The sequence below is a fragment of the Gadus morhua genome, chromosome 22 (genome assembly GCF_902167405.1).
Source record: "Gadus morhua chromosome 22, gadMor3.0, whole genome shotgun sequence".
In the NCBI taxonomy this organism is placed as follows: Eukaryota; Metazoa; Chordata; class Actinopteri; order Gadiformes; family Gadidae; genus Gadus; species Gadus morhua.
The window spans coordinates 3425837-3442818 of record NC_044069.1 but is presented as its reverse complement, the minus strand read 5'-3'; the positions used below and the strand labels follow the sequence as shown (position 1 = coordinate 3442818).

At 45.6% G+C, this 16982-nt stretch overlaps 2 protein-coding genes across 3 annotated transcripts in view; both read left to right on the top strand.

The window, feature by feature from the left end:
• The window catches only part of LOC115535460 (major histocompatibility complex class I-related gene protein), a 23885-nt gene extending 17361 nt beyond the window's left edge, over window positions 1-6524 (top strand). Inside the window, exons 6-7 of the mRNA XM_030346708.1 lie at window positions 4686-4753; window positions 5794-6524. Of these exons, the coding sequence (XP_030202568.1) occupies window positions 4686-4753; window positions 5794-5805 (80 nt within the window). The 3' untranslated portion in view covers window positions 5806-6524. The remainder of the gene's footprint in view (window positions 1-4685; window positions 4754-5793) is intronic.
• Window positions 1-16982, top strand: part of LOC115535457 (major histocompatibility complex class I-related gene protein-like) — a 26895-nt gene extending 9913 nt beyond the window's left edge. The window contains exons 1-5 of one of the 2 annotated variants that reach the window (XM_030346702.1): window positions 12060-12216; window positions 13847-14113; window positions 14979-15257; window positions 15565-15864; window positions 16810-16982. In XM_030346702.1, coding sequence (XP_030202562.1) covers window positions 12162-12216; window positions 13847-14113; window positions 14979-15257; window positions 15565-15864; window positions 16810-16976 — 1068 coding nt within the window. In that variant the 5' untranslated portion in view covers window positions 12060-12161 and the 3' untranslated portion in view covers window positions 16977-16982. Of the gene's footprint in view, window positions 1-12059; window positions 12217-13846; window positions 14114-14978; window positions 15258-15564; window positions 15865-16809 lie in introns of those variants that run through there. The other variant, XM_030346701.1, reaches the window with a different exon arrangement.

The window sequence follows — 16982 nt, the reverse complement described above, 5'->3', positions numbered from 1 at the left end:
CAATTCTCGTGCACGAGTTTAGAAGCGGTCAGTTCGGTGATTGGTTGTTCAGACGAGCCCACTGAATCACCGAAAAACAAGGAAATAGCCTAGGCTAGAAATGAATTCCTATTAAGTAGTTATAGTGCAGTCCTATTGACGAACACGTCCTCGTCTTTTGATGGCGCAATTATTTTTATTTTTTATAAGTTATAGCCTATATATTTTTTTATAACTTATAATTTTTATAACATTTTATTTCGGGACTAATCGGATTATTCCTGTTAGTCGGGGATGTTATTGCATCGCGCATTAACTCCACAATAAATTGAATACCCTAACATTTCGTCTCGCAGGCATTTTAAGATTCTTTGTGAATAGGTCAGGTGCGAACACACCAAGCGCGTACCTCGCGTACCATGTACGCGCGTAACGCAGCTAAAATGTTGCTTGACCATTTTGTGTCAAAAATCGTCAGATACGCGCGTACGCATACGCGCGTAGATGAGACCGCCCAAAACTTCCCCCCCCCCCCCCAGCCTATGGCTGCGCTGGATTTAGAAATGTTTAATGGCGTAACTATGTTACTATTTCCACCCAGAATAAAGAAAAATGTCGGCCGTATGCTTCTGTGCAAGCGACACTACTCTCTGCCAGTGACGTCGGGACAAGCTCCACGCTGATTGGCTATTGCGGCTAAGTATCACGCGTATGAGCGTAAAAAGTTCAATATTTTGAACTCCTCGCGTACGCGCATATATATACGCGCGTATATGTACGCGCGTATATGTACGCGTACGCGCGTATATATACGCGCGTATATGTACGCGCGTATATGTACGCGCGTATATGTACGCACGTATATGTACGCGCCTCATACGCCTCATACGCCTCAACGCAAGTAAAATGTTGCTTATACGCATGTAACGCATGTACGCGCCTCATACGCGCATAAACCAATGCTTCGCTATGGAAAACTTGCCGATTTTATACGCGTGGTACGCGGGTAACGCTTTTGGTGTGTCCGCACCTTTACTGAGTTAGGAGTCCTCTTGAGGACTTTTAAGCTCTCCTAGACTTAGGTGCTACTTTTAGTCCTAAAATACTTTGTGAATTGCTCTTAGTGAAAAAAGTTAGGAGTCCTAAATTTAAGAGTGACACGCCCATTATTTTTAGGAGTTACTCCTAAATTCGCCAGTTAGGACCTACTTTTAGCCCTAAGATCCTTTGTGAATACGGCCCCTGATCTCCACCTGCTCCTACTTCCTGTCCCCTTCCTCTGATTAGTAGTCTTCACCCACTAGCAGTACCGCGGGAAGTAGGGGTGCTGGGGGTGCTGCAGCACCCCCTGTCTGAGGCCCTGTCTTATCACAGAAAACGATCATTTCTAAAAACTCCGGCCAAAGTGGAGATTTCTGAAAACACCGGTTATGTGTTGTCGTGTCAACGGGGAGAAACGGGATTTTAGGTTCTGAAGCGTCACATTATGCACCAGGAAATGCTTAACGTCATGTGAGCGCCCGCTGTACCGTATTGGTCCGAATATAAACACAAACCCCATTGTAGGATGACCTATAGGCGAATTTAGGAGTAACTCCTAAAAATAATGGGCGTGTCACTCTTAAATTTAGGACTCCTAACTTTTTTCACTAAGAGCAATTCACAAAGTATTTTAGGACTAAAAGTAGCACCTAAGTCTAGGAGAGCTTAAAAGTCCGCAAGAGGACTCCTAACTCAGTAAGACCTATTCACAAAGAATCTTAAAATGCCTGCGAGACGAAATGTTAGGGTATTCAACTTATTGTGGAGTTAATGCGCGATGCAATAACATCCCCGACTAACAGGAATAATCAGATTAGTCCCGAAATAAAATGTTTGGCCACACTACGTTATTTAGCAACAGGGACAATGCAACTTTGCAATGCCGACGATTTAAAATTATCGCAACCATCAGTCAGCCGTGCCATAAACTTTCCTTTGGACATTCAACAACTACACAGGATCAAAGCCAACTTCATGGCAATTGCAGGTATGCCCGGTGTGGTCGGTGCTATTGACGGGACGCACATAAAAATAATTGCGCCATCAAAAGACGAGGACGTGTTCGTCAATAGGAAGAAAGTGCATTCCATCAACACGCAGGTTGTTTTTGATGCAAATTTTAACATAGCCTACTGGATGTTGTTGCAAAGTGGCCTGGATCTTCAGCTACCCATGATTCGCGCATTTTAATGGTGAGCGGTCTGAGGCAGCTTTTTGAAATGTACCAGTTGGGTGTCACTTGCTGGGTGACAGTGACTATCCATGCAAGACGTGGCTCTAGACACCCTACCTCGATCCACAACCGGTAGCACAGTTAAAGTGTAACATGTAAGTGATTACGCAGATTACGCTTAGTCCTATGCGTAAAACACATCGTATTGGCTCTTTGCTAGAGCACACAAACATACACGAAATGTTCTGGAGAGAGGAATTGGGCAGATGAAACGTCGGTTTCATGTCCTCCACGGCGAAATACGCCTCACCCCAGAGAGGGCAAGCACAGTAATCACTGTATGTGCCATTCTACACAACCTCTGCAAGCGGAGGAACATTCCACAGCCAGACGATGATGATGATGATGATGATGATGATGGCGATCAACATTACAAGGAATTTGGCCGTGTGGAACCGAGTGGACAGGCATTTAGGGATCACTTTGAAAACACATTTTAGGTAAACACCTTGGCACAAATCAGTCAACACTTGGGTAGTTCATAACATTTATTTTCTTTTAGATTTTACGTATTTTTATTGTTTGCGTTCTCTCTCTCTTGAACGTGCAGGCTACAACGTCATTATCGTGGTCTGCACAAAATTGTCATCATGCGTGTATTCTGCTAACTGCACTATAACTACTTAATAGGAATTCATTTCTAGCCTAGGCTATTTCCTTGTTTTTCGGTGATTCAGTGGGCTCGTCTGAACAACCAATCACCGAACTGACCGCTTCTAAACTTGTGCACGAGAATTGACGTAATCCATAGCAACGGCGCGTCACTCTTAGTTCACTCTTTGAGATTTATCCTTAGTAAGAGTAGGTCTCAGCGGCTTTGTGAATAACTTTTAAGAAAAAACTCCTACGTAAAATGTTTTAGCGCGAGTTAGGAGCACTCCTAGCGGTAAGATAAAATGCTTTGTGAATACGGCCCCAGATCTTGTTTTTATAAATAAATAAATTGTATTCATTGAAATAATATACGAAAATAAATAAGGCATAGAATAAAACACTGCATTGCCACTAAACAGTAGTGCCAATCGGCCGTACTGATGTGTAGGCCTACACCAAAGACTATTCCTGACACTCCGCCCCGCTGTGTTCGCTCTGGCTGTGGTCGCTCCGAACTGTTTCGGCCCGTGACAAAGCGAGTCATCCTCGCTGCTGTGCAAGGCATTTTGAGACGCAGCATTTATTTAATGCTCATATGACCTAGTGCTGAAAAAAGGTTATATGAAAAAGTGTGAGGGTAGCGGTGGTGCGCTAAACTTGTTCTGTGAGCAGCTGGATGTGAACCATGGTGTGAAGGAAGTGAACACAACGATCGATTTTCAACTGTGCGCGCATGCACTGGTGTAATTGAGCTGCGCTGCTATATATCTTTTTTTATCAATGTTGCGATTGCGAGTCTAGTGCAGGCTGAGATTTTCTTTTCCAGCACCCCCTGCTGAGAATACGTTCCCGCGGCTATGCCCACTAGTGGTCCGGTGGTAGAAACCTCTCCACCTCTGAATGATGAACCTCCTCCAATGTCCACTGAGATGTTGTGGCATTAAGAATATGAAAGTATAATAACATCAGGATATTCACCGCTGTTACAACACTAAACATTTATCTTGATCCTTAGATTCAGACAAGCATCACAAACCAGTTGGTGATTAAAATGAGTGTTTACTGCAGTTCTGTTCTTATGATTAACGCCACATACAACACAGAGACCTTGGTGACTTTTCTAGCTCACTGGACTTTACATTTCTGTATATCTAGATACATCTAGCTCACTGGACTATACAGCTCTATAGATCTAGATCAGGGGTGCCCAACCAGTCGATCGCGGTCTACCAGTAGATCGCCGACAGATCCCAAGTCGATCGCGAAGGGGTGAAGAAAAAAAAAAAAAAAAAAAAAAAAAAAAAATATTTTATTTTTTTAATGAAATTAAATTTGCGCGGTAGCATATACGCGCGGTAGCGCATGTGCTGTTAACAGCAGTTGAAAGCCGTCAACAGTAGTTACACACTCCTAAACGTTGGCATGGCTGAGGGGAAACAAGCTAAGACCTACCATTTTCACCCAGATTATTGATTATCGTTGAGAAGGTGCCGTGCGCAGACGGAATGATACAACCCCCCCCCCCCCCCCCCCGTCAACAATTATTCTCTACCCCCCCCCCCCCCCCCCCCCCCGGCTTGAAGGTAGGTTTGCTGGTAGATCTCGGGAGGTTGGCTACTTGAAAAGTAGATCTTGGGTCAAAAAAGGTTGGGCACCCCTGATCTAGATACATCTAGCTCACTGGACTATACAGCGCTGTAGATGTATTTACATCTAGCTCACTGGACTATACAGCTCTATAGATCTAGATACATCTAGCTCACTGGACTATACAGCTCTGTAGATCTAGATACATCTAGCTCATGACTTCACCTCCTCCCATTCTGATACTTCCCAGGTTCTGACACCAGCTCTGAGAACACTGAGGGGCAGAATCCGGCTCCTGAGGCCCAACCTCTGACCACAGTCAGTACTTTACCACTTTACAATACTTATTCAGAGTCATATGTTTCCATTTATAATTATTTGCAGTCTACTTTATCACAGCGATAGTAATACAACTATTAACAGTACTTCACCACAGTAAAGGTACGGCCACACTGAACGTGTTACGCACGTTAGAGGCGTAGAAAATCAGCATTTTTGCATCGGGAACCATTGGTTTAGGCGTGTAGATGCGTTACACGCGTTAAAGAGCGCGTTAAGCGCGTTAGATTTAGGCGTTTTACACCTAAATAACGGGCCCAACGCACCTACTCGCGGAGTTCAATTCTTTTTTCTTTTTACGCTCCTACGAGTGACGCTTATCCGCGATAGCCAATCAGCGCTGAGCTTGACCCGACGTCACTGGCAGAGAGACGAGGACGGACGCTCAGCAGCTGATAAGGAGCGCCTGTAGTTGGTGTCCTGACGGGAGATCCTGGCACCAACCCGGGCTAGCAGGTCATCAGACATGGCCCAAGTCAACCGAAAATACGTCTGGAACCGGCCGTCATCCAGGCGGAGTTCCTGGAGGAGGTGGTGAAACCCACCCAGCTGTGAGCGCCTACGGAGGATGTCATGCGCCCAAACACGACGGCGTTTGGGTTTCCTACTGTCCTCGAACTCCCACAACAAATACAGCGCAGCGTTGGTGGTGATCTCGGCCATGTTTGTGGAGCAAAAGAAAAGTAGCGGGGGCCAATACGTTTAGGGCGGGCTCATCTAGCTCCGTATAGGCGCGTTAGGTGCGTTGAACCATTTTTGTGACGCACAATGATCAAGCGGCAGGCTAGGCGCGTTACGCGCGTAATGCGTTCTGTGTGGCCATACCTTAATAGATTAACAATCATATTTGAACAGTACTTCATCACAGTAATATTCTAACAGTTCTTCATCACACTAATAGATTAACATTAACAGTCATATGTTAACAGTGCATCATCACAGTAATATATTAACAGTACAACATCACATTGATAATGTGTTGAATGTTTAATGCTGATTTGTACTTTCTTGCTGTTTAGGTTTGTAGTTAAATCATGAAGAGGCTTCTCACGTTCAGCTTCCTAAACCAGGATGCAGTGGATCGCAGTTCATTTATAATCCTTACAAACAGGCTTGGGACTTCAGCTAACTAAAGATGCTATATTTGCTTAATAACAATAACATTCATACTTAACTTTATCTTGATAACAACCATTTATCCGTAAAAATTGTAAATCAATTAGATCGCTGTATTTGTGATAGATTTGACTAACTCAGCTGGCTTAAACCTGCCTAATCTTTCACTGATGCTTGGAAACCATGGCAACACGACCTTGCAACAACGGCTAGCACAATCGAGCTAGGCTGCTCTAGCATGAATAGTCTTTTTTTGTATTTTTACAAAAAAATTGGAATTGGATTAAATATTATTCCAAATGTAAAAATCGCTGTACTCTTGTTTGGGGTTATTTGGACAATATAATCCCCCAAAAAATCAGAAAATATTCTCAATATACGCTGTTTATAGGTTAGGTCCTTTCATTTAGTGAAGTTATTGGGCTTTGTGTGACCAGAGTTCATATCTTTGATGATCTTCCTCCACTAGCGTCCTGATATCAGATGTCTTATGCTGAAAGACAAAACACACACGCACACGCACACTCTCACAGACACACACATTCAACCACACATTCATAAACACACATATCAACACACATTTAGCTGAACTGTATACATCTAAACATATACATGGATGAAGATTAGATATAGCAAAAAAATATGCTGAACATTATATATAATTGAACGTTACATCTTTCTGAATGATATGAAGGCGCTAACAGGGCTGCTGCTGTTGGTCTTTGGTCACGCTGTGTCCTCAGATATGACTGATGACAGTTATTCCTGTTCAAAACTATTATTCCATAGTTGACTATTAATCAATAGTTTACTATTATTCAATAGTTTTTTTTCAAACGTTTCAAAAGGTTTGTTTCTGGTCCCTGAATAGAAGACATTTAGTTGTTAGATTTCCTTGTAAAACTGAAAACCATTCGCTTATCATCCAAAATGCGACCAGTTAATCCACAACATGATTAATCATTGACTTTGCATATTCATTTGATGAAGTTGTTCATGAATCAAATAAATATAATCTATTATCGCTACTAAACATTAAACTTCAGTTTGGAGTGATTCTGTTTAAATATACTTTTAATCCCATTTCCACTCTTCTTGTTTAACCATTAGTAGGTTGTACAAACAAATCCAACCTGAGGGTTCCCGCCAATTTCCTGTTGAATTTAGAATCAAAGTAATTAAAAATTAAGATTAAATCATGTTTTTAGATAAACTAAAGGGTCCCACATTACCTGTACGGCCAGGGGGCGGAGCCATAGGACAGGGGGAGGGGCCATACACCTGTTTGCTGGGATGTACAGTATTATGGTGCGTTCACATCGCTGGGAATTATGGGGAAAACATTTTCGCGAAGTCAGAAAGTTCTCGTGAACGACACCTCATGCCGCTCTTATGATTCTGCTTCCGTTCAGCAACTGGGGCCAGATTTCCCAAAGACTTGCCCAGTTGATGACGTATGGTTTACTGGTGACGCTCATGAACATGACCGAACAGGAAAGTTTTACTCAATACAAAATAATCAACCATCATATCACATATTTCACTGTAGATTGACGTTGTAGCCGTCTGTTGCCATCGACTTTGCTCCGTTTTAAACGTTGTGTACTGGTAAACCAGCTCTAGATAAGGGCATGTGTAGCCTTCCACACAGTGGCCATACGATGTGCTTCTCTTAAATAAAAGCTAGTAGGTGAAAGGCTACAAGGAAATAAAGACGTTCGAACTTGAAACTGATCCTACTAAGTTCTGTTTAGTTCTGACTGCTTTTTATCGGATAAAAAAAACCTGCTGTGAAGAAGATTTCGATACCCAACGCAGTGCACATGAGCGGTCGCTGTCGGGAACACGCGTAAGCGTGAGCGTCATCTGTCTGTCTGTCTGTCTGTCTGTCTGTCTGTCTGTCTGTCTGTCTGTCTGATTCACTATGAGGATTTCCTACATGGCGTCGTCTGGACTCTCTCCTTCCCAGGGTTTGTTGCGGTTGGGACGATGGATGAGGTTCAGTTTTTTCACTTTGACAGCAACACCCAGAGAATTGTACCCAAACCGGCCTGGGTGAACCAGCTCACCAGAGATGACCCCGACTACTTGGAGAGGGAAACTGGATACTTAGTGAGTCACCAGCAGGACTTCCAAGGCATGCTTAAGACTCAGAAGGAGCGCTTTAACCAGAGAGGAGGCAAGTTTATATCTAATGTCTGACATCTACCATGTAATACAGTATGTATTACATACATACTGTACATATTTGTATATATACACATAATAAATATAAAACAAAGTACACACAAAGTAGCAGTACTCAGTTTAGTAGTATTTGTACATAAACTGAAGAGACCAAAGCCTTTTGTGTGTGATCTTTAGTGACCAGAATCCCAATAATAGATCAATAATATACGATTACAATCTTATCTACAGTTTGATATGTCTCATCTCATTAAATTTGAAAATGTTTCTAAGAAGTGACTGCATCCAGGTCCGGTCTACCCTCCAGCTAGGGGGCTTCTGCTGGGCTCCTGCAGGCCAAGGGCCCAGGGTGGGGGTGTTGGTGGACCGGTGCATTGTGGAGGTCTGGTGGTACTGATCCAGGGCCTGGTACCGGTAGTATCACGCTATGAGAATGCTGATGAGGGTGATGATGATCAACAGCGTTATTCTCATTATGGATATCATCCATAAATATAAATAAATAAAATAAATTTGATTTGATTTGATCTTTATTTAGGATATTATCAATCTTATGGTGGAAATTTACGGGATAGAAGTATTGACCCTAATGGGTATATGTAGGCGTGTATGTGTCTTTATGTAGGTAAGTGTATGCATGTATATGCAAACACACTGTACGTATGACATTTTGTTTGTTACTCGATATAAGCTGAAGCTTCTGCCCTTACCCTTTGGCTATGACCGATAAAATGCATTCATTCATTCATTCATTCATTCCATGTTTCCACCGAGGAGAACTCTCTGCGTGTGTGTTGACGGCTGCTTTAACCTGTTGCACTCTGATTACTCAACGCACCACAGGTGTGCCGCCTCACCAGCCCCAGACTCCAGTCAGACCCGGCCAGGTGAGGCTGCCTCGACCAGCCGTCCTCCACACACACGCCCACGTTGACCCGCACCACCAACGGGAGGCTGGGGAGCATCCCCGGCCTCACGAAGCCGTTGCGCTCCAACGCGTGTTTAGCAGCTCACGGAGCTGCGTCTCAGTTCTGTCCTCCCCAGGTGAGGGCGGGTCCAGTCCGGGGGTTCTTCATTCCCCAACACGACCACCCAGGGCCGCTGCTGGCCATTTCAGCGCCCTACGCGAGCGGTCCAAACGCTCCTGTGGAGCCAGCACACAGCGGGGGGACGCCACAGTCCTGACACAGGGGGCGGCATCCCATAATACTCCCAGGGCCGGGCTGTCCAACGCAATCTGTGCAGTAAATAAATCGCTGTCTCTGAAGGGACAAAGGGCATTCGGACCCTTAAACTTAAACTAAACATCAATATTTGAGTCAGTGTGTGACGTGACTTTACAGACGGAATCGATTCAGCACACCACGGTGCATGTCCTCATTCTCTCTCTCTCTCTCCCCCCTCTCCCCCCCCCCCCCCCCCCCCCCCCCGCCCTCTCTCTCTCCAGAGCGTCCGCGGGTGTCTCTTTTCCAGAGGTGCCCCCCCTCCCCAGTGGTGTGCCATGCTACAGGCTTCTACCCTGACAGGGTGGTGGTGTTCTGGAGGAGAGACGGCCAGGAGCTCCATGAGCAGGTGGACCCCGGGGAGGTCCTCCCCAACCACGACGGGACCTTCCAGGTCAGCGTGGACCTCAACCTCAAGGCCGTCCCACAGGAGGACTGGGGGAGGTACGAGTGTGTGGTCCAGCTGAGAGGCATCGAGGAGATCTCCACCCCCCTGGACCCCGCCCTCATCAGGACCAACTGGGGTAAGACTGGTGTTGGAGGGGATGGAGGGGGGGAACACATGTCTCACCACCTCCACCTGACCTCATCACAACCACTGCCAGGTGTACCTGGACACTGCTGAAGCTACTGGGTAAACACACAGCTCTCAGGAGTAGCTCACTGCAGCAGAACAGGTTGGATTGTGGGTAAATGAGTTCTATGAATTGGGCTAGGCTCAGATCAGTCCCCGAGTGACCCTGAGCTCCAGAACAGATTCTAGAGGAATAGTTACACTGACGTTGTGTTAATAACGAAAAGCTGTGTTTCCACCCAAATTACCCGGAACTTGGTTTCAAGGAACCAAATGGTTCCTTAAGCCGATTTCGGTCTGCGTTTCCGCCACGGTCAAAATTCCTGCGAAGATTAGGCCCATTCAGGTCCTTTTACGCCAGCGTGTTCCATGGACAGCACACATCCAAAGATTGGATTTTAGGTTTGGTTCTGTTTAATATAATTGGTCCTAATGGATGGTGCTGAGATTCGTGCTAAGGAGCCAATTCTGATATTTTCATACTCAAAGCCTAGCGAGCGTCAAACACGAGAGTTGACAGAGAATCTCTGCCAACATGTCGACTAAAGATTTCTCACACCTTACATTTTTAGGTGATTTGATTACATAGTTTTACTTACCTCATATTTTGCCATAATTTTTTTCTTCCTTTTTAACCAAATATTGGGTTGCATGGAGGTAACTGACCTTGGTCCGGTCTGTACAGTTTTCTGCTTTCTAGGTGTATAGATATTTAATCAAACCCATATCTCTCTGTTATACAAAACGGACCAGGGCCTAGTTTCCCGAGAGTGATGGATCCACGCTCCTCTTAACATGAACGGGTAGGTAGAAGAGGTGTTGTTGTGCCTTGGGATGTTGGTCCTCCAGGACAGATCGTCGGCCACAGTCACGCCCAGAAACTTGAGGTTGGACTCCCTCTCTACCTCCTCCCCTCCGATTAGGAGTGGAGAGTGGCTGTTGTTTTCTGGCCCTGCGGAAATCGATGATCACTTCCTTGGTCTTGGTGGTGTTGAGAACCAGGTTGTGATCACCGCACCACTCTCCCAGTCTCTCAGCCTCCCTCCTGTATGAGTTCTCATCACTTCCTCTGAAGAGGCCAAGTACTATTGTGTCGTCAGCATATTTCACTATGAGGGTAGATGGGGAAGAGGAGCAGCAGTCATGAGTGAAAAGAGTGTAGAGAAGTGGGCTGAGCACGCAACCCTGAGGGACCCCGGCAGGGTGGGGGAGACCTGCCAATCCTGACATGTTGTGTGCGGTGTGTTAGAAAGTCCAATATCCAGTTGCATAATGTGGTGTTCAGGCCAAGTTTGTGTAGTTTGCTGTGTGTGTCTGTTTGGCAGGATAGTGTTGAAGGCTGAACTAAAGTCAACAAAAAGGAGTCCCCCATACGTGTTCCTGTGCTCAAGATGTTCTAGTAGAGTGTGTAACACAATGACAATGGCATCCTCTGTTGACTTGTTCTTCCGGTAAGCAAACTGATTAGGATCTAATGATGGCGGTACGGAGGCTTCAATGTGTTTCATGACCAGCTTCTCAAAGCTTTTAAATTGAAATAAGGTTTACCAATGCCCATAGCCTCTTTTTTTCTCACGTTACCTCAGCATCCGCCACGTCACCCCCTCCTCCACATGTTCACATCCATACACCTAGCACACACTTCCATTCCCTTACACCCCCCCCCCCACCCTGCAAACACAGCAATGACAAATGGTAAATTAGTCCGGACTTAAAAAACCAACAAAGCAATTAGTCTACTTTATAATAAAATGAGACCGCTTTAATTCATTACTTCCACACTTTATGAAAAAAGAAAAAGGTCCAGAGTTGACTTATTAGCTTAGCATTTTACATTTCTTCCTCTTGCGTGTACTCTTACTAAGGAGACGGGTGTGTCTTGCGGAGCTCCAGCAGGGCCTCCTGTGGTGGGGTGTAGTTCATCGTTTTCTCACCGTCTTGCTCTTGCAGAGCTGAAGGGAACCGGAGTTGGGTTTTCTCTGATTGACCGACTGCCCGAGCATTTCTCCTGTTGACATTACATTTTCCCGTCCATGGTATCAACTCTTTTACAACCGATGCCAAACACACACACACGCACGCACACACTCACACACACACACACACACACACACACACGTGTGTGTGTGTTTGAGTTTCACTTCAGAGCCGAATTGAATTCCTATTGGTCTAGACCAGCCTCTCCCTTGTGATCCGTCTCTGGTTTTCTGGTCAGTCGTCTGATGCTCGAGTCGGAGTCACGTCTCTGTGGATAATCTCATCGAGCTGTTCTTCTGAATACATCGATATGAAGGCGCTAACGGGGCTGCTGCTGTTGGTCTTTGGTCACGGTGTGTCCTCAGGTAAGACTGAAGACAGTTTTCACTTTTCAAAACGATCTTACCAAAAGGTTTGATTATGGTCCCTGAAGAGACAACGCTTAGATTCCCTACTTTTGTTGAAAAGCATTTTATTATCCTCTCAAATGAGTTCAATTAATCCACAACATGATTAATCTTTTACTGTGAATATTTAAACTAATATAAGAACACTTATTTAGGGTTAAACTGTGACAACGAAACCAGCGCACTGGTTCGATGGTCTATTATCAGAACCAAATATTAAACTTCAGTTAGGAAGGAATCCGATGTGTACTTTAAGTCTACTTTCAACCCTAAGTATTATATTAACACGCAGAGTTATCTTATTAATACATTTTCAACGTTCTTGGGGAATCATCACACACACGCTCACATATTGCAGACACACTACAATTATTATCATTGCTATCAATATATTTTTATGAAATATTAAATTATATGATTCTATTATTAATTATTATCATTCCAATGATGGCAATGTGAAGGTAGTAATCAAAGAAGGAAATTCAACAACATACTTGGTATGTTTACCAATCGTAAACATTGAAATAGTTATCCAAATAATAGTTTAGTATTCATGTCAGCATGAATGATTGAGAGGCAGCAGGTTGTGTTGTAGTTGACGGTCTGGACAGCCAGCGCTGTGGGCTACAGTGAGATGTTTGGATGTCTATAAGATCATACTGAAGGTTCCTACATTACCTGGACGGCCAGGGGGCGGAGCCATGTGACAGGGGGCGGAGCCATAGGACAGGGGGAGCCATAGAGCAGGGGGAGGGGCCAGGGCCTTTCTGTCTAGAGGGATGAACAGTATTAACCTGTCTGTCGTAACCTGTCTGTCTGTCTATAGTGATGTACAGCTACCTGTCTGTCTGTCTGTCTGTCTACAGTGATGTACCGTATTAACCTGTCTGTCTGTCTGTCTACAGTGATGTACCGTATTAACCTGTCTGTCTGTCTGTCTACAGTGATGTACCGTATTAACCTGTCTGTCCGTCTGTCTACAGTGATGTACCGTATTAACCTGTCTGTCTGTCTGTCTGTCTACAGTGATGTACCGTATTAACCTGTCTGTCTGTCTGTCTGTCTGTCTGTCTACAGTGATGTACCGTATTAACCTGTCTGTCTGTCTGTCTGCAGTGATGTACAGCTACCTGTCTGTCTGTCTACAGTGATGTACAGCTACCTGTCTGTCTGTCTGTCTACAGTGATGTACAGCTACCTGTCTGTCTGTCTGTCTGTCTGTCTACAGTGATGTACCGTATTAACCCGTCTGTCTGTCTGTCTGCAGTGATGTACCGTATTAACCTGTTTGTCTGTCTGTCTACAATGATGTACCGTATTAACCTGTCTGTCTGTCTGTCTACAGTGATGTACCGTATTAACCTGCCTGTCTGTCTGTCTACAGTGATGTACCGTATTAACCTGTCTGTCTGTCTGTCTACAGTGATGTACCGTATTAACCCTGTCTGTCTGTCTGTCTGTCTGTCTACAGTGATGTACCGTATTAACCTGTCTGTCTGTCTGTCTGCAATGATGTACCGTATTAACCTGTCTGTCTGTCTGTCTACAGTGATGTACCGTATTAACCTGTCTGTCTGTCTGTCTACAGTGCTTCACTCTATGCAGTATTTCCTCACGGGGTCGTCTGGACTCACAACCTTCCCAGAGTTTGTTGCTGTTGGGATGGTGGATGAAGTTCAGTTTAACTACTATGACAGCAACATCCAGAGAGTAGTCCCCATACAGGACTGGATGGAGCAGGTCATCAGAGATGACCCTGACTACCTGGAGAGGAACACTGGAAAGGCTCAGGGTGCCCAGCAGACCTTCAAAGCCAACATTGGGATTGCCAAGCAGCGCTTTAACCAGACAGGAGGTAAGTTTATATCTACTGTCTGACCTCTCACATGGAGATATCCATCATTCAACCCCAGATTAAAGATTCACCATACTCCTAAACACACACACACACACACACACACACACACACACACACACACACACACACACACACACACACACACACACACACACACACACACACACACACACACACACACACACACCACCCCGCCCGTTGAAGGCCGCCTTAATGCCCGGTCTTGCCTGGGCTGAAGCCCCAGGGCCTTCGCCGATCGGGGGTCTATCATGAGCTGCACTAATGATAGGCCCATGATAGCCCCCCCCCCCCGATCGGCGAAGGCCCCAGACAATGTGATGTTTAGTTTGGGGCTTACAAAGATCAGAGGCCTATCATGAGCCAAGAGAGAAGAGGGCCACTAGTGGTAGCTGGGCCCAGCGGCCCCTTGACCCCACAGCCTCAGTCGTCTCATCGCCTCATCGCCGTCAACAACGGCAAAATGTCGAAAAAAAATGGTGGTAGTGTAGGGGTGTATTCTGAAGAGGCTCCGTGTCAAACGGCCCGCGGGTCACCTGAGGCAGAGGCACATCCGTCCAAAGACTCTGGCTGCTCTTATTCTCTGTGGTTTCATTTATTGATCATAATGAGTTATCTTATAGTAATGCTCATATGGTTTGTGTTGTGGCGCCGTGTGTATTTAATGTTAATGAAAAAATTACTTAAATTACATCTAATCTCTCTCTCTCTCTCTCTCTCTCTCTCTCTCTCTCTCTCTCTCTCTCTCTCTCTCTCTCTCTCTCTCTCTCTCTCTCTTTCTCTCTCTCTCTCTCTCTCTCTCTCTCTCTCTCTCTCTCTCTCTCTCTCTCTCTCTCTCTCTCAGGTGCCCACATGTTTCAGTTCATGTGTGGTTGTGAGTGGGATGATGAGGATGATTCTACTGATGGTTATCACCAGTTTGGTTATGATGGAGAGGACTTCATAGCGTTGGACCTGAAGACCCTGACCTGGGTCGCTCCAGTACGTCAGGCTGTCCCCACCAAACTGAGATGGGATCAGGATAGAGCTCTGAATCAACACAGGAAGAACTACCTCACCAAGGAGTGTGTTGATTGGCTGAAGAGGTACCTGGCCTATGGGAAGAGCACTCTGCAGAGAACAGGTAGAGTCACATGACCTGCTGGGCGTTGACAGACTCTTGTCTCTGAGTCACTGTTCTCTCTCCCCCCCCCCCCCCCCCCCCCCCCCCGCAGGGGACGCAGGTCAGAGCTTTATGGAAGAATATCAAATATAGAATATATATTATATATATATATTACATGACAAGAACATGTGTTTACATTATGAAATAATCTCTCTCTCTCTCTCTCTCTCTCTCTCTCTCTCTCTCTCTCTCTCTCTCTTCCCCCCCCCCCCTCTCTCTCTCTCTCTCTCGTTCCCTCCCTCTCCCCCCCCCTCTCTCTCTCCAGAGCGTCCGCGGGTGTCTCTGCTCCAGAGGAGCCCCTCCTCCCCAGTGGTGTGCCATGCTACAGGCTTCTACCCTGACAGGGTGGTGGTGTTCTGGAGGAGAGACGGCCAGGAGCTCCATGAGCAGGTGGACCCCGGGGAGGTCCTCCCCAACCACGACGGGACCTTCCAGGTCAGCGTGGACCTCAACCTCAAGGCCGTCCCACAGGAGGACTGGGGGAGGTACGAGTGTGTGGTCCAGCTGAAAGGCATCGAGGACATCTCCACCCCCCTGGACCCCGCCCTCATCAGGACCAACTGGGGTAAGACTGGTGTTGGAGGGGATGGAGGGGGGGAACACATGTCTCACCACCTCCACCTGACCTCATCACAACCACTGCCAGGTGTACCTGGACACTGCTGAAGCTACTGGGTAAACACACAGCTCTCAGGAGTAGCTCACTGCAGCAGAACAGGGTGGATTGTGGGTAAATGAGTTCTATGAATAGGGCTAGGCTCAGATCAGTTCCTGAGTAACCCTGAGCCCCAGAACAGATTCTAGAGGAATAGTTACACTGACGCTGTGTTAATAATGAAAAGCTGTGTTTCCATCCAAATTAGCCGGAACTCGATTTCAACGAACTCAACGGTTCCTAAAGCCGATTTCTGTCTGCATTTGTGCCACGGTCAAAATTCAAAATAAGATTGGGCCCATTCAGGTAGGGTGACCAGATCCCAATTCACCAGATGTGGGTCAAAGACTACGTTTGTGTGGGACAATGTGGGACAATGTGGGATACCAATGCATCGAGGTAGTCTAAAAGAACATTTATAAACATAAAACAAAATCTATTCTGCCCCTTTGCTTATAACATTACTATGCTTTGCCATCTGGTTGATTCAGTAGCAAGTAACAGCCTGCAAAAGAACTAACAAATATATCCTATTTATAAGATATACTTCCCAAGTTCTCTCACATGAGAAAACCTACTTTTTCTTTATAAGTCTTGCATTGTCTGTGTCGTTTCACGTCGTATTCATCTCCTCCGTTTGAAACGGAAAAATTACTCTTCAAACTTCACACAAAACGTTACCAGATTCACCTTGCACTGGTTTCACCCAGGAAATGAAAGTTTCCCCGTTTTTATTGTAGCTGCATTACCTCTTCATAGCCGTACGAGTCGTGCTGTTGTCAGTGTTTAGTGTAGATGTATCTATTTATTGGTTATGGACATTATCACAGCTAATCTCAGAAACCTTTCATACAGCTGCCCCACCCAGACGCAGCACAGTGGACGTGGTCTCCCTTCAGCGTCAGCTTTTGGAGGAAGTTAGAATGCTGAGGCGTACTCAGGAGCAACTCCTGCAGGTGGAGAGGGAAAAGCTGCTCGTCGAGAGGGAGAAGCTTCGCCTTGCCCAAGCCAAGTCTGATTAAAAAAAA